The sequence below is a fragment of the Chiloscyllium punctatum genome, chromosome 1, assembly GCF_047496795.1.
Source record: "Chiloscyllium punctatum isolate Juve2018m chromosome 1, sChiPun1.3, whole genome shotgun sequence".
In the NCBI taxonomy this organism is placed as follows: Eukaryota; Metazoa; Chordata; class Chondrichthyes; order Orectolobiformes; family Hemiscylliidae; genus Chiloscyllium; species Chiloscyllium punctatum.
The window spans coordinates 110,017,388-110,036,259 of NC_092739.1; the positions used below are offsets into that span (position 1 = coordinate 110,017,388).

The 18,872-nt window shown below is 40.2% G+C and overlaps 1 protein-coding gene across 1 annotated transcript in view; it reads right to left on the reverse strand.

The window, feature by feature from the left end:
- Window positions 1-4,455: 4,455 nt before the first annotated feature.
- pik3c3 (phosphatidylinositol 3-kinase, catalytic subunit type 3) overlaps window positions 4,456-18,872 on the reverse strand; it is a 123,782-nt gene continuing 109,365 nt past the window's right edge. The window contains exons 23-25 of the mRNA XM_072571945.1: window positions 13,887-13,977; window positions 5,581-5,706; window positions 4,456-5,090 (exon numbers count right to left, since the gene is read on the reverse strand). Of these exons, the coding sequence (XP_072428046.1) occupies window positions 5,076-5,090; window positions 5,581-5,706; window positions 13,887-13,977 (232 nt within the window). The 3' untranslated portion in view covers window positions 4,456-5,075. The remainder of the gene's footprint in view (window positions 5,091-5,580; window positions 5,707-13,886; window positions 13,978-18,872) is intronic.

Below are 18,872 nucleotides of genomic sequence, written 5' to 3' on the forward strand. Positions count from 1 at the left end.
CTGCATGTTGAAATCACCCATAACAACTGTAGTAACATCTTTGCAACAGGCCAAATTCAGCTTCTGATTTAACTTACATCCGAAATCCAGACTACTGTTTGGGGGCCTGTAGATAATTCCCAAGAGGGTCTTTTTACACTTAGTATTTCTCAGCTCTATCCACACTGACTCTACATCCCCTGATTCTAGGTCCCCCCACGCAAGGGACTGAATATCATCCCTTACCAACATGGCCACCCCACCCCCTCTGCCCGTCAGTCTGTCCTTACGATAGCACTTGTAGCCTTGAATATTCATTTCCCAGGCTCTGTTCACTTGAAGCCACGTCTCAGTTATCCCCACAATATCGTATCTGCCAGTTTCCAAAAGAGCCTCAAGGTCATCCATCTTATTTCTAATGCTTCATGCATTCATGTATCGTATTTTTAATTTGTTACTGCCCTCACCCTTCCCATCAACTCCTATTTCACTCAACATTACACCATGATCCCTTTCCAAGTTTTCTGCCTCATTGATACAGTTGTCTTTCTTGACTTCCCTTGTTCTAACTTTCCCTCCAATTTCCTTCTTAAACATCCAGTTTGTTCCCCCCCGCTACTTAGTTTAAACGTAGCTGTGTTGCAGTAGCAAACCTGCCTGCCAGAATGCTGGTTCCTAACCTATTAAGGTGCAAACCGTCTCTCTTGTAGAATTTACGCTTATCACAAAACATACTCCAGTGATCCAAGAATTTAAATCCTTTCTTCCTGCACCAGTTCCCCAGTCACACGTTCAAGTCCATTATCTCCCTGTTTCTGGCCACACCAGCCCGAGGAACTGGAAGCAAACCAGAGATAACCACCTTGGACGTCCTGCTTTTCAGCCTTCTTCCTAGTTCTCTGAAGTCCCACTGTAGCATGTTCCTCCTCTTCTTCCCGACATCATTTGTGCTGACATGTACCACCACCTCTGGCTCTTCACCTTCGTCCTTGAGGATTTCCTGCACTCTGTCCGTGATGTCTTTAACCCTGGCAACAGGAAGGCAACACACCATCCTTAAGTCCCGTCTGCTACCACAAAAATCCCGGGCAGTTCCTCTCACTATGGAGTCCCCTATCACCACGGCTCTGTGCGATGTCTGACTCTTCCGCTCTGTCTCCACGCCAACTTTTGATTGACAGACCTGGCCGCCTCGCGGGCTGACAGTGTCATCTGTCTCTACTGTTTCCAAAAGATTCAACTTATTCCTGACAGGTACTTCCCCCGGGGTCTCTTGCACCTGTCTCCTCTCTGCCTTCCTCAATGCCTGCTCTCTTCTGCTCTCCTCTGGCATGATTGGTGTAATAACCTCACTGAAGGTCTTGTCCAGAAAGATCTCGTTCTCTCAGATGAGCCTAAGGTCCTCGAGTTCTTTCATCAGTGCTGCAATATGCTCTGTCAGTAGCTGAATGTGCACACACTTTCCACACTTATACGAGCCAGACACACCAGAGTCGTTGACCTCCCACATCAAGCACGTAGCACACTGAACCAGCTTGGCAGTCACGTCTTCACCCTCTTGTGGCGTAACCACTTCACTCAACCTCCTTGTCAAAGACTCCTGAGTTAAAGCCTCATTCTTCAATCCACAGGAACTTCCTTGGACCCTCTTTTTGGGGCAAGTCTGTGGACTTAATTTAGGTTAGAGGAGGAGGGAGGGAGGGAGGCCCTACTTTGTAGGACCTGGGGTCTAGAACACACCCTCTCAAATAACAATCACTTAACTTCCCAACCGGCTTTGCGCTCTACCTTCACTTCCACCCAGCTCCCGCTGAACTCTAATGCGAAAAGCTACTTCTCACAATATTTTAAGTATATGCTGTTCAGTTTGAAAGCTGGCGCTGTGAGCTACATTATGTTGCACATGTTGAACTTACTTTGAAAAATAAAATAATCTCGCAAATCAATGCCTTTTCTTCTCCATTTTGTTTTTTTTTGTAGCCGATTTGACTTTGAAGCAAATATTGCAAATACTGTCTGGTGCATGTTGTGCACTGTTCACTTACAGAATTTTCTAATCAGACATGTTAAGGGGAGGCACACTCACCCCAGTTTGCGATGCTTCATGGAGGACACTGCTCTTTTGATATTTTATTAAGGTTATGCAAAACCTGTAAGTTTACGCTAAGTTTGACAAATAGTATAGCCCTGTATTAACTTGTGGAGTTAATACACATTTAAGGTTACATTGACATTTCATACTTTAATAAAGCAAATGGATCATCTCATACACCATCCATTTAATCACCATTCCAGGTTGTAAAGCTCAAGATTCTCATTAGTCATGACACATCCCATGAAAGTTAGGATCAATGATGTTGCTCATGCTTGTAGCCCTTTTGCATTTCAAGTAGATTACTGATGTGGTGATAAATACAGCATTACTTGAAGGGTCATCTGCTCAGTTATATTGGTTTACTATAATTTGCTTTAACAGAATTTCTGATAACGGATTTTTATATTGGCATCTATACAGGAATAATTCCACAAAATTAAACACCAGGTGGAATGCAATTGGTGTAACCTACATTCTTATGATTGTTCACTCTTTTAAAAAAAATGCTTGCAGATAAGAAAAAGACAGTGTTTCCACACACCTGCAGGCCTCATCTTGTGGTGGCTCCAATTTGAAGGAGCTGCTGAATAGGCTTCAATGATGTTTTTGCATTACATTATATTTTAAGTAATCACTGCAGCCAACGAATACCAGCGTGGGTCTCTGGGCTACCACACCACTCATACAATGATCTAGTGTATAATATAGCAAAACGTGTCAACTTCCAGAAGCATAATCATGGGCATAAAGTATTAATCAAGAAGATTGTGGTGTTCTGAATGATGTCACATTTTGGGAAAGCAAATCAAGGCAGGACTTATACACTTAATAACAAAGAACAAAGAAAATTTTCAGCACAGGAATCGGCCCTTTGGCCCTCCAAGCCTGAGCCGATCCAAATGTACTGTTTAAACCTGTCGGTCAATTCCTAAGCATCTCTACTTCCCACCTACTCATGCATTTATCCAGACGCATCTTAAATGAATCTACCGTGCCTGCCTCTAACACCTCTGCTGGCAACGCGTTCCAAACGCCCACCACCCTCTGTGAGAAATACTTGCCGCGTGTATTTTAATGGTAAAGTCCTGGGGAGTGTTGCTAAACAAAGACACCTTGGAGTGCAGGTTCATAGCTCCTTGAAAGTGGAGTCGCAAGTAGATAGGATAGTGAAGGCAGCATTTAGTATGCTTTCCTTTATTGGTCAGAGTATTGAGTACAGGAGTTGGGAGGTCATGTTGCAGTTGTATGGGACATTGGTTAGGCCACTGTTGGAATATTGCATGCAGTTCTGGTCTCCTTCCTATCAGAAAGATGTTGTGAAACTTGAAAGGGTTCAGAAAAGATTCATAAGACTGTTGCCAGGGTTGGAGGGTTTGAGATCTAGGGAGAGGTTAAATAGGCTGGGGCTGTTTTCCCTGGAGCGTCGGAGGCTGAGGGGTGACCTTATAGAGTTTTATAAAATCATGAGGGGCATGGATAGGATAAATAGACAAAGTCTTTTCCCTGGGGTAGGGGGGGTCCAGAACTAAAGGGCATAGGTTCAGGGGCGAGAGGGAAAAGATATAAAAGATATAAGGGGCAACATTTTCATTCAGAGAGCGGTACGTGTATGGAATGAGCTGCCAGAGGAAGTGGTGGAGGCTGGCACAGTTGCAACATTTAAAAGGCACCTGGATTGGTATATGAATAGGAAGGGTTTGGAGGGATATGGGCTGGTGCTAGCAGATGGGACTAGATTGGGTTGGGACATCTGATAGGCATGGACAAGTTGGACCGAAGGGTCTGTTTCCGTGCTGTACACCTCTATGACTCGGTCAAATTTTCAGTGTTATTGTAGTTTCATGAATTGAGATTTAGACTTGTTGCAGGCAGTGGAGAGGGGTCAAATCAGTCACTTGTTGCAAAATACCAATCTGACATGCTTTATTGGCTACAGTATTCACAAGATTGGTCCAGTTAAGTTCACTCAGAATATTGGCAAGGAATTCAATGCTGGCATTGCTATTGAATTCCAAATGGCGGCGGTTAGACCCTGACTTGTTGGCGATTGTTGTTGCCGAGCAGTTGTTTTGGCACTTCTCACTATTAGTCCAAACTTGGCCATATCCAGGTCTTACATTAGTGCATAGGTACTTGAGACATTGAAAAATTCCAGTGCCATAAGCATTAATCATCAGTAATCAGTTCCACATCTGAGCATATGATGCGTAATGGATTCGATGAAGCATGTGGAGGGTGATCAGTCACGGCATATTACTGGGGGAACACTTAAAAACGTTCTAAAGATCGGATGAGGAGCTTCCAACATCCACAGCAATCTTCCATATCTTACCTAGCCATTAGATAACATCTGAATAGCAAAAAGGACCACACAATTTAACAAATTTTATGTCATTTATTACTTTATATACAGCACTGTTGAAATTATTTATAAAAAAAATTCTATAATGCAATTTTATCCAAAAACAAAAAAAAAGCTTTAACTGTGAACTTTCCAAGAGATTAACGTATTGTGTAAAACAGTTTGCCCCAAAGTTGAAAGATGGTACTTTCGACAATAACAGCATTGTTTCAAGATTGTTCAAACGTTTTAATGGTGACAGCTTGAATGCAAAAAAAAAATTGTTTTTTGGTATTTTCCCCTGGAATTAAATGGCAGAAGTTGCAAAGAATAAATCTGTTACAATATACACCACTGGTCACTTGAAGTAATCCACCAGAACTCTGTAAGAAAATAACTTTGCTGCAGTTTTCCCTGGGATGTCGCTAAACACTTGGTTCAGTCCTCTCACTACTGACCACTGAAAAGATTAGCACAGTGGATATATACTCAATTATTTTGATATCCAAATCATAGTGCATAATGTTTCCTTAGCGTTGAATCATTTATGAAAGGAACTGCAGTTTAATTTGTTCTTGTGCAGTAACCCTCACATCTTGCAACTGATGAGATTCTTATTCACTGGTCATGGCATGTTGAGCCTTTCCAGAAACACAGTATTTATCTTCTCCAGTACTAAAAAGAAAAGGAAGAGTTGAATGCTATATCATCTAGAAATTCGCAACCTGTTTGCTGATTTATAATCACCTTTCTTATAGCTATAGTAAAATCTGAAAATGTTGTAAATTAGTCCTTATTGCACAGCTGTGCTCACTGCATTCACTAATATCGAGACTGTGTTTTACTTGAAATATGTTGAAAGTGATATGGAAAATGATGAGAATCTGGATTAAAGTCAATACATAGCTGCAACTGCAAAAAAACTAAATGAGTTGACATTGAAACATTTCAGTTGCCAGAAACGGACCAATTTCTGTGAATTTATAAGATGAGATTTCAAAATAGCAAGTTCACAAAAACATTATCTTAAAGATGGAAGAATGGGAAGTCTGATGATTGACAATTTTTTACATGTTCCTAGATTAGCTTGAATGAAGTTTTTGCTAACTACATTAAGAGTTAAAAACTTTAAGTCAAAAAAATGCAAATTTTATTTTCTACCAACCTGAGCAAATTTGTGTATCTGTTCCACGACAGCAGCAAACAAGGCACCGACACTTTCATCAATCAAACTCTGCATGTAATGAACTGCTTCTTCATCAGAAAGATCAAGGCGGAACTTGTCCTGCACCTGTACGAAGGATAAGCACATTTAAATAAATATACAAACAAATTCACAACTTGTATCAATAATTTTTAAACTTATAGTTTTCCTAACTGCAGATTAGGATAATTTAAATACAAAGATGTCTAGTACTCTTTATTTGGGGGAATGAAGAACTCCAGTTATTACTAGGGCTGTGTTTTCTCTGAAACATCCAATAATTGCACTACTGTAACACTGGAAAATTGTTTATTAGCAAGATAAAAAAAGCAGCTATTACTTTTTTCCAACAACTAACACTGCTAATATTTAACGAGGCACAAAAATTATAAAAAAAGACATTTTAACAAGACTTAATGGTTGCACAAATAACTATTATGATGCCAATGAGATGTAGTCTACTATAGTCACCTTCTATTAGTGCTAGAAAGCTTTGATATTTCACAGTTGAATGAATTGAACAATGATGTTATCTGACATACAAGAACATATTTAATTTATAAAACTCTACGTAAGAGTTCGCCTTTTATAGTTTGCTTATAGCATGGGGAAGTTCACTTTTCAATCTTTACTTGTGTCTGGAAGCAGACCCTAAAGCAGTATACATGAGCATTAAGGGCAATGACATGCAAAATAATCGATCTCAGCCAGAATAGAATGTTCCGAGGAACACCTCGGATAGAATCTAAAATTAGCTCTAAAAAACTTCCTTTTGCCCTAGCATAACCAGGTAGCATGCTTTTCACTTTAAGCATCCTAAAAAAAATGATAGTGCTTTTTTAAAAGTTTTATTCTGTAATCTAAAATTACGTAAGGTTTCAAAAAAGCATCTTTGAATCTTTTATATACACTTTACACCTACAAACATTGTATGTTACAGGTTTTCCTTTTATCCCAGTTATGCTGACCAAAAAAAAAATCAAAATTTTGATTCATTGTCTTCACTTCATTACCATACTAGCACTTCTGGTATTCCATTTTTCATTCAGCTCATCTAATTCACTGCTTAAATTTTAACATGCCAGATGTCTGTACTAGACTAATCAAAGTATCCTGGTACAGTGATTAACTCTTACATCTGTCCTACCACATAAACAGAGTTTAATCAGAATTTCTCACTATGAACAACATGAAGGTCACCTTCACTTGTACAAGCACTTAAGCATAAAATGTTACACAATTTAAACAAAACAAAAATCATTTCAAGTTGAATATGGAATCTTTTGTCCTCAACAATGCTGGTATCCAGCACCCATTGATACACACTGGCCAAAACTGTCAAGTGGATGACCATCTTGGCCTCTTCCTGAGGTTCTTCAAAATAGCATCAGTGGGGCTTGGAGGAGGAAGGTGGCTTCAGTCACAGTGGTGATAGGGGACCGGCAGTGAGTCAGCTACGATAACAGTGGCTGTGTACTTATGGTGGCCGCAAAGTGGAGGCGATCCCGTGGCAAGTTGGAAAAGCTCATAAAGAAACTGGGAGGCGATGATTGTTATGAGGCATAACAAGGAGGAAATGTGATGAACTCTTTTGCTTTATTTTTTGGTGTTATATCCTGTATCTTGCTAAAATCTGTGTTTTAAGACGGCACCAGACAGTGATGACACCAAACAACACGTTTCACTGCATTTGCAATACACGTGACAGTAAGTAAATGAATACCAATGAATTGATAGACACTTGTCAGTATCAAGATAACTTGGCGCATTATTTCACATGTTGTTAAGCAGCAGTTGGGTACATGAACACTGCAAAAGTCAAAGGCTCTACCAAAATCTCATTGTAGCACTAAAGACCAGTATGCCAGATTTGGCAACCTCTGATCTAAAGTGCTCCAATGCAACTAGGACAGTACCCAATGTAATAAAATATTATTTAGCATTTATCCTGACCATAAAAACAAGCTAACCAGAATCATTTACCACCCTATCAATCATTTACAAAAGTTGTCATCAATACTGCCAAATTCAGCCCACTCAAACATTTAAGTACAGGTTCCAACCTCATTTGTAGTCTTAATTCAGAAGTAATTCAGGAGTAACAATAGGAGCCACCTTTGCTGTCCAACTAGCAAACGGTTTAAGCTAGGATCAAAGAAGCACCAACAATTGTGAGGTCTGGTGGTTGACTGGGAGGCAGTCCAGTTTGTTTAGTTAATGCTGACATAGAATATAGACAAGACTGTCGAAAACCTAGATCACCACAACCTAAAGGATATCACTGAAATGTTCCAGGAAAGCATCCTCAGCCATTTTTATGAATGGTCAATTGTTACGACACTGAATTTGTTAATTAAATCAAACACCCAGAAAAGCTCCCCTTGCCTCATAATCCTTTTTTAAAGATTTCCGACAGTGTGGAAACAGGCTCTTCGGCCCAACCAGTCCATACCGACCCTCTGAAGAGTAACCCACCCAGACCCACTTCCCTCTGACTAATGCACCTAGAACTATGGACAATTTAGCATGGCCAGTTCACCTAACCTACACATCTTTGGACTGTGGGAGGAAACCGGAGCACCCGGAGTAAATCCACGTAAACATGGGGAGAATGTGCAAACTCCACACAGACAGTCGCCAGAGGCTGGAATCGAACCTGGGACCCTGATGCTGTGAGGCAGCAGTGCTAACCACTGAGCCACTATTAGAATATGAGTGACAGAGAACAGTCAGAGTGGATCGAGCTCAGTCGGAGCGGATCGAGCTCAGTCAGATCGGCAGCAAGATCAGTCGGAGCGGGAGAGGAGCGGATCAAACTCAGTCAGAGCGGATCAAGCCTTCAGTGAATTTAAGCACTGAGAGAAAAGTAAAGGAGACAGACAAGAGTGTAAAGTCCTTTTTTGTAGTTTCTTGTTTATTAGATGGGGAGAGTCATTATGCATGAGTGAAAAGGAAATCCGATTTGATGAGTAGTGGGTAAGGTTGAGTGATTGGTTCCAAGTTTATTGTTTGTAGTTGATGCAGTTTACAATGGCAGGAAAGCTCAGCCCTGTGGTGTGCTCCTCCTGCACTATGTGGAACATCAGGGACATGTTAAGTATCCATGGTGACCACATTTGCAGGAAGTGCATTCAGCTGCAACTCCTGATGGATCACATGCAGCAGCTGAATCTGCAGATGGACTCACTGTAGAACACCATGAGGCTGAGAACATCATGGATAACATGCTTAGTGAGCTGGTTATACTACAACTAAGGCCTACACAGGCAGAAAGGTGTTGGGTGACCAGCTGGAAGACTCGTAAACATGGGCAGATTGTGCAGGAATGCTCTGGGGCGGGGGAGGGGGGGGTGTTGTTCCTGTTTGGGGAGGGTATTGGTCACTGAGGGAAGCAGCAACATCCAAGTTTGTGGTGCCACAATTGGCATTGCTGCACAGCAGGGAGGAGAAAGACTGGGAGGGCTTTAGTGATGGGGGATTCAATTGTAAGGGGAACTGACAGGCGGTTCTATGGCAGCAAACAAGCTTCTCGAATGGTATGTTGCTTCCCTGCTGCCAGGGTCAGGGATGTCTGGGTAGCTGCAAGACGTTCTGAAGTGTTTTTTTTTGGGGGGGGGGGTGCATATGTGAACAGACAGCAGTCATAGAGATGCATAGTACAGAAACAGATCCTTCGATCCAAATCATCCATGCCAATCAGATATCCTAACCTAATCTAGTCCCATTTGCCAGCACTTGGACCATATCCCTCTAAACCCTTCCTATTCATATACACATCCAGATGCCTTTTAAAGGCTGTAATTGTACCAGTCTCCATCACTTCCTCTGGTAGCTCATTCCATACATGCATCAGCCTCTTTGTGAAGAAGTTCCCCATAGGTCCTTTTTATATCTTTCCCCTGTCACTCTAAACCTATGCCCTCTAGTTCCAGATTCCCCCATCCTAGGGAAAAGACTTTGTCTATTTACCTATCCATGTCCCTCATGATTTTATAAACCTCTATCAGGTCACCCCTCAGTCTCTGACACTCCAGGGAAAACAGCCCAAGCCTATTCAACCTCTCCCTATAAGATCAAAACCACCAACCCTGGCAACATCCGTATAAATCTTTTCTGAACCCTTTCAAGTTTCACAACATCCTTCATATTTCCTTTTGCTATCAATAACATGGTTAAAAAAAAGAAATAAGGTCCTGCAACAGGAATTGAGAGAGTCAGGTAACAGATAAGAGAGGAAGACTAAAGCTGTAATCTCCATGTTACAGAGCCATGCACGGAGTACAGGGATAGGAAGATACATTAGATGAATGCATGGATAAAGGGAAAGATGGGAAGGCTTTACAGTTTTGAAACATTTGAACAACTTCTGGGGTAGTTGGGACCTATACAAGCTGGACAGGTTGTATCTAAATGAGAAGGAGTCCAATATTCATGCTGAGCGGTCCTCCTATACTGATGGGGAGGTTTAAACTGATTTGGCAGGTACACAGTAGATGTAAATCAGGAGCAGGATCCAATCAGATACTGAAGTCGGTGGAGAAGGCATCGGCATAGCAGAGGTCCAAAAAGCCAAACTGCATCTATTTTAATGTAAGAAGCTTGACTGGTAAAGTGGATAAACTAAGAGCATAATCAGCACGTGGGAATATGGTATTGTTGCAATCACTGAGACATGGTTGAAGGAAAAGCAGGCCTAGCAGCTCAACATTCCAGGGTATAGAAGCTTTAGAAGTGATAAGGAAGGAGTAAGAGAGGCCAGCATTGCATTATCGATATAGGAAACCATCACTGCAGTAATAAGAGAGACATCCTAGAAGGGGCTTCAAATTAGGCCACCTCGGTAGAGCTCAGAAATTAAAAAGGGGTGATTACCTTGTTTGGATTATACTACAGGCCTCCCAACCGTCATTGGGGACAGAGGAGTAGATATGTAAATCACACAACGGTTCGAGAGAAACAGGGTTAGAGTCGTAAGGGATTTCAACTTTGTTAACGCCCCATACAGGTGGCACAGTGGCTCAGTGCCGGGTTCCATTCCAGCCTCGACTTTTGTAAGACCTTTGACAAGGGCTAGTCCATACAGGTGGGATCCAAGTTGGCAAACTGGTTCCAAAATTGACTTACAAATATGAGGCAAAAGCAGCTGATGGTTTTATGATTGGAAGCTTGTGACTACAGTGTAGCACAGAGACAACTTACATCAACAACTTGGGGATGTCAACATAAAAGGTACAATTAATAAGCTTGCAGATTAGTGGTTCTTTTGGTAGTGAGGATGATTATCTCAGGCTACAGTCGGAAATTGGGCAGAGCAATGGTAGATGGAATTTAATGCCGATAGTGAGAATTGGTGCGTTTTGGGATGTCTGATAAGGGAAGCATATACACAATGAATGGTAGATCCCTAGGGTGTACTGAGAGACAAAGGGACCTGGAGGTGTTTAACATAGATAGACAGGGTGATGAAGGTGGAATATGGGATGCTTGCCTTCATTAGCCAGGCATATTCAAACAAGGAAGTCCTGATACAACTTTCTAAAACATTGGCTCGTGTCCAGATGGAATACTGCATGCAGACCTGGTTGCCACACGATCAGGAAGGACGTAACTGCACTGGAGAGAGTGCACTGGAAATTCGCCAAGATGTCATCTGCGATGTTGTCCAAGTTATAAGGAGAGACTGGATAGGCTTGGGCAGGGTGGGTGGGAAATGACGGAGGTACACAAAATTGAGTGGAATAGGCAGAGTAGATCATGACAATGGTTTCCTTAATGCAGATGTGTCTAAGACCAGAGGGTACAGGTTTACAGTGAAGACTAAGTGGTTTGGAGGAGGAGATTAGAGAAAAAAAAAGTTTTTACCTAAAGGGTGATCGAAATGTGGAATAAGCTGCCCGAGAGGGCAGTGGAGGCAGGTACTCTTGCAACATTAAAGAATCATCTCGATGAGCACTTAAAATGTCAGGACATAGCAGGGTATATACCAAGTTCAGGTAAATACCATTTGTGTAGCTTGGTGTTTGTTGGTTGGCATTGATAGGGTTGGCAACAGGACCTGCCTGTATACTTTACGATATGTAAAATGAATATTAAAATAGAATTCAAAGGAATTGTATTTTAAGATTTCAAATCAATCTCAGTTAAAAAGGTCATAAATACTGATAAACACCATTATTGATTTGAATCCAAAAGAATTAGATTTTAGTTACGATATTAGAATAATTGTATAATGTAAAATTAAGATTGTGAAAGTTTCCTAAAACAATTAGGCAGTGGTAAGGAAATTAAGTGATTTGTTTCAAGGTTACACATGACCTGAATGATTTTCATCTGTCCCCTGTATAGTCTCAAAGCAAACAATTATATACATACAGGTAAACCTGACAAGACAGACTGGAGTCATCATTCTTAACAAATGTGATTACATCGAGAAAATGCCTACTGTGCTGAACGAAGGTTTCAAGTACAAATCACTACATCAAAGCAATCCAGATGTGCTATCATGGTCGGAATCAGTGTTAATTGAACTCATTAAAAACTTGTGTTGCTGAGTTCAGTTTAAATGATACCATGTAAGTCTAAATGGGAAGCACTGCCATGGGATCTCCACTGGGCTCAGTCTTGCTAACATCTGTGTTGGTTAACATGAGAACAGCACCTTTGCTAGAAAGGCCATAAACCTTGTAAACTTTGGATTTGTCACATTTGCAATATATGAATCATCAGCTGCTAAGAACTTCTTTAAGCGACTTAATAAACACCATCCTGCATTTAGACTTATCACTAGAAATGGAGCAAGTGAGTTGTTTCCTCAATGTTATTAGCTGAGAATCTGTCAATGGGTTCTTAGCTATCTATCAAAAGCTTACATTTACTAGTCAATATCCTTTTTATTAATTATTAATTCATTCATGGGATGAGGGTGTCGCTGGTTAATCCAGAATTTATTGCCCATCCCTAATCAGGTCAGAGGGCAGTTAAGAGTCCACCACCTTACTACGGGTCTGGTGTCACGTGTAGGCCCGACCAGGTAAGGATGGCAGTTTCCTTCCCTGAAGGACATTAGTGAATGGTTTTCCTAACAATTGACTATGGATTTGTGGTCATTATTAGACTCTTAATTCCAGATACTTATTGAATTTAAATTTCACTCTCTGCCATAGTGAGATTTAAACCCAGGCCCCCAGAACATTACCAAAGTCTCTGGATTAGCAGTCGCGTGATAGTACCACTCAGCTATTGCCTCCCCACTATACATGCTGAAATCCCTAAACACCCATGGGATAAGATCCATCTTATCAGCATTCTTGTGAATAGAGCCCGAGTTCATCATATAATCTTGATGCTGTGATAGAATATGTTGAAACTACCCTGTGAGACTACAGATATCTTCATCAAATCATCACTCATATCACAAAAACTCATGAAAAAGGTCTCTATCCACCACTTTTAGCCCTGAACAGTACCCAGTTTACTTCAGATAACCCTAGAAGGGGAATATATCACAGAAATCTGAACACCAGGTGAGGTTAACTGTCTCATACTGCTATTATGCAATAAACCCATGAGTGGTTTCCTCCACTAACAGGATACTGCTGTCAAGCCAAAAGACTTTTTGCCTAGCACACAAAGAGTAATGTGACACAGAAATTTTAGCAACAGTATGATGCCAGGTATGAAGGTTGTACATCCCAAAGACTGACAGACCATATCAAATACCACATCCCATTGATCAGTTGCTGCAAGCACGTGTCAATTGTGTTCAACTATAGAGTGATGTTTCCAAGCCTCAGTAAAGTATGTCCACCATTCACTCTGATTCTAATATTGGAAATCAGTTACTACATCATCTGGACTGTGCTAAGTGTTACACTGGAAACCACTTAACATCAGCAGTCAGGCATATTGTGTGATGCATTTGCATGTACTGGAAGCTACATATATAAATATACAGGACCCTGTTTTATGTAGGCAAAAGGAATTTGTACATACATTGCACTTGTAAGGGATCACAGAGACAGCCAATCTCAACTGTATTCTCAATGCAACACAATGACAGAATCTAATTGCCTGGTCTTAAAATTAAGATTGACAGTTAACTGCTCTTAACAATTCACCACAACAATGATGGGTGGAGCAATCAAGACCCTCTTCTCATGCTATATTAAATGGCTTACCTTTTCTCAAGTTTGTTTATTTTCTGATTCTAATGAGTACAAGACAAAAAGCTTCACCATCTTGTCTCTTTTTAGCAAAGCTTAAATTACCTTTTTCACAGTCTTGTCAGGTTCCAAAGCAATATCTGGAATGTTGGCATCTACCATTAGTGAGAACAGATTCAGTATGAGATTAGAGTATCTGGAAAAGCAGTAAATATTTTGGTAAGATTTTGGTTAATAGTCTGCTATGCATTCAAAACATTTACACTTATTTATTTCAATCCAAAAATGTGTCCCTACAGGAGGAAAGTTTGTTTAATGATTTGTTACTTTATTAAATTAAATTTAAAAAAAAAAGATGCTGTGAAGATTTTAAGTTTACAAGACACAGATAGAGTCATAGGAATGTACAGCATGGAAACAGACCGTTTGGTCCAAACCATCCGTACCGACCAGATATCCTAAATTAACCTAGTCCCATTTGCCAGCACTTGGCGAATATCCTTTTGAATCCTTCCTCTTCATATATCCATCCGGATGCCTTTTAAATGTAATTATACTAGCCTCCACCACTTCCTCTGGCAGCTTGTTCCATAAATGCTCCATGCTTTGCATGAAAAAGTTGCCCCTTAGATTCCTTTTACATCTGTCCCCTCTTACCCTAAACCTTCACCCTCTAGTTCTGGACTCCCCCACCACAGGGAAAAGACCTTGTCTATTTATCCTATTCATGCCCCTCATGATTTTATAAACCTCTATAAAAGGTCACTCCTCAGCCTCCGATGCTTCAGGGAAAACAGCCCGAGCCTATTCAGCCTCGCCCTATTGCTTAAAGGCTCCAAACCAGGTAACATCCTTCTCTGAACCCTTCCAAGTTTCACAACATCCTTCCTACACCAGGGAGTCCAGAATTGCACACAATATTCCAAAAATGGCCTAACCAATATCCTGAACAGCTGCAACATGACTTCACAATTTCTATACTCAATACTCTGACCAACAGGAAAGCATTGCAAACACCCTCTTCAATATCCTATTTACCTTTGACTCCACTTTCAAAGAACTCCATACCTGCACTTCAAGGTCTCTCTGTTCACCAACACTCCTCAGGACCTTACCATTAAGTGTATAAGTCCTGCCCTGATTTGCCTTTCCAAAATGCAACACCTCAGATTTATCTAAATTAAACTCCATCTGTCACTCCTCGGCCCATTGGCCCATCTGATCAAGATCCCATTGTACTCTGAGGTAACCACTATCGCTGTCTACTACACCTCTGATTTTGGTGTCATCTGCAAACTTACTAACTTTACCTCTTATGCTCGCATCCAATCATCTATATAAATGACGAAAAGCTGTGGACCCAGCACCGATCCTTGTGGCACACCACTGGTCACAGGCCTCCAGTCTGAAAGGCAACCCTACACCACCACCCTCTGTCTTCTAACTTCAAGCCAGTCTGAAAACTAGCGTATTAGAATGGTATCAACGTTCAGAGGTCAAACAACAGAATCAAAGTTGGAACCATTAAAAACCATTATATTTAATGGCAGTTATTCATTAGTTAGAAGTGACAGACAAGAATTTTTACTGTGCTATATAAATTTACAAAAAGTAGCCAAAATCATGCCTCATGTTTTAGTTGTGCAGCAATATTTAAAGACATCGCTTAATAATTGCAAGACCCTACTCGGGGAAACACAGCTGCAGTATTTCAAATAAATTCCGAAAATATCCACACGATATGGTCTCTCATGACCATTCTCTATTGATTTCATTTGCTAATTAGCTCTATTATTCAAAAGATATACTTTGTTCTGAATATTCTGTAATAGTTCATTACCTGCCCTTCTTCTGATTATTGGCTAGTTTGCAGACGAAGGAATAGTGTTTTTTTGCATTCATTCGAGGCCAGTAATAGTAGTAAGGATCTGAACATAAACCTTGGTTGTTAGCTTGCTTATAATTTTTCTCCTTTTAAAAAACTACAAATTTATGGCTTCCTCTCATTTTTACATAAAGTCAATTCTCCAAACAACAATAAAAAGTTACATCATGACTTCTTAGTGTATCCGATTTGCTGATGAGAAACCTTATTAAAACTTATTTCTATGCATTCACAATGCATTCCTTCTAAAACATGTCAAATAAAATCTTTGAAAAATTTAAACTTTAGCTAAAACGGGCATTCATTTTTTGGATATTAAATGACGCTGTTCTTCAACAAATTACGTCTTTCACTCACTGGAATTAGTTAGTATGGTGACCATTTTGACTTCTGCATGTTTCAAGCTGTCTATTCTGTTGCTCTGACATAAAAGATACGTTCCTCCAAGGCAGATATTCGATTGATCATTGTCTTAACTTAATCATCCATCAATTATTTTTGTTACAAAGCAGTTCTTAACCATAGCTAATTCTTTACACTCATTTCATATGTCCCCAATATTAGTTACAAATGCCTTATTTCATTTTTTTCATTAATTTTGTCCTTTGTTTCTTCCCTTCTCTTTCAATATACATCTAAAATTTTTCTTTTAACTTAAGGTCAACAGTACCCTATTACGGTAGCTTGTACAGCACATAATCAATTAACTTACTTGGTGACTGATGTATCATAGAATCCCTAAAGTATGTAAGCAGGCCATTAACCCAGTGAGTCCACACCAACCCTCTGAACAGCATCTCACCCAGACCCGCTCCCTATCCCATCCCTGTAACCCTGCATTTCCCATGGCTAATCTATCTAGCCTAAACATTCCTGGACACTATGGGCAATTTAGCATTGCTAATCCACCTAACCTGTCCATCATTGGACTGTGGGAGGAAACCAGAGCACACGAAGGAAACCCATGCAGACACTGGGAGAATGCTCAAACTCGACACAGCTAGTTGCCAGAGGGTAGAATTGAACTCAGGTCCCTGTATTGTGAGGCAGCAGTGCTACCCATGAGCCACTGTGCTACCCACTGAGCTAGCGAGCTGTCCATATAGCTTTGGTTTATTTTCTTCCAACCTTATTAAAATGTTCTACCTTTGTTCCAGTGAAGCTTAACTTACCAAATCATCCTCATCATTTTTTTTCTTTTACAACATTTGTTCATAAAATCTTTCTTTCAATTTCAGATTTCTCGAATTGAAAGCTTTTGCCTTTTTAATATATTATTAGCACTGATTTGATTCAAGCCAGAGTATTCTGAAAAAAACATTAAAATATACAGGAAGACAGACAATTCATGAGCCAAACATCAGGATTCACTCAAATAGCAGCACCAAATTTGTTCAATGTATTGTTTATTCCCAATATTCCATCTCTCTTGCTGGCCATAACTCCAGATTTTCAGATAATTAACTTACTTCAGAGTAACTATTGCCCTCAAGTAATACATTAGCACATAGGGTTCTTCCTGTCCATAGGAAATAGGAACACGTAACAGCAATTTGGCTTCTTAAGCCCACTCCACCATGCAACTGAATCATGGCTGAATCTGACATTCCTCATATACATTTCCTGTATTTTTGCCACAACCCTGAATTCCTCAACCGATCAAGATTTTTTTTTTAATCTCAGCCTCAAATATACGCAAGGACTCTGTCCCCACAACTCTTTGTAGCAAGGAGTTCCAAATGCTCTCAACCCTCCAAAAGAAGAAATTCATTCTCATCTCAGTCTTATGTGAGCACCCCTTAATTCTGAGACTATACCCTCTGGTCCTAAACTTCCCCATGAGGGGAAACACTCTTGTCAAGCCTCTATATGTTTCAAACAGATAACCTTACATATTCTGAACTCCGGTGAGTAGAGTCCCAATCTGTTTAGCCTTTGCTCATAAAACAACCCCTCCAATCCAGGGATTATTTTCATGAACCATCTCTGAACTGCCTCCAATGAAATGATATCTTTCCTCAGGTAAGGGAACCAAAAAAATTATGCTGGGGAAGTTGTTGGAGTCAATAATCAAGGGTAAGGTAACTGATCAACTCGAAAGTTGTCAGTTATTCCAAGAGTTAGCATGGATTCATAAAAGGTAGGTCATATCTGACAAACCTGTTTTTTTGAAGAGGTAACAAAGATGGTGGACAGAGTTAAGATAATGGATGTTGATTTTTGATAAGGTTCCACATGAGAGACTGTTACCTGAGGTGCAAGTCCACTGACTTTTTAAAAAAGATTATTAACAGGAGGGCTAATTACTGACATGGACAGGAAACTGGTTGGAATGATGGGTAAGTACTCAAATTGACAGGACATGACTAGTTTTCCACAGAGATCTGTGTTAGGACCTTAACTACTTATAATACGCATTAATGATCTGGATAATGGGTTAAAAAGTCAAAATATCCAAATTTGTTGATGATACAAAATTGGACAACAATGTACACACTGTTCATGGCAGCATAAAATTACAACAGGAAATTGATAACACAGATGAATTGGCAAATTCGTGACAGATGGATTTTAATATGAGCACGTGAGAAGTGATCCACTTTGGACCAAAAAAATGATAGGTTCAGGGTTTTGTTTAGAAGGAACAAAATTACATTCAGTGGATTTCTAATGCGATTTGCAGTTTCAGATTCATAGCTCTTTAAAATGCCACAAACAAGCACAGAAAATAGCCAAAGTGGCTAATGGAATGTTCACATTTAACGGGCTGGAGTATAGAGATGCAGACATTATGCTGCAGTTAAACAAAACCCTAGTTCGATCCTACATAGTGAGCAGGTCTGGGCACTACACCTTTTGGCCCTGAAGGGAATTCAATGCAACTTTACAGGATGACATCTGACCTTCAAGGGTTATAGAATGAGGAGAGATTAGACAAGTTAGGCCTCTATTTTCTAGAATTTAAAAGATTAAACACAGTGATCTAAGAGGTCTTCGGGATATAACAGGAAAAGATGTGGCAGATAAGGATTAACTATTTAATATAGTTGAAAATTCTAGAATCGGGGTTACAGTCTTAGAATTAGGGTCAGGCCATTCAGGACAGATGTTAGAAAGCACTTAAAGTGTCATAGAGATGTACAGCATGGAAACAGACCCTTCGGTCCAACCCATCCACGCCGACCAGATATCCCAATCCAATCTAT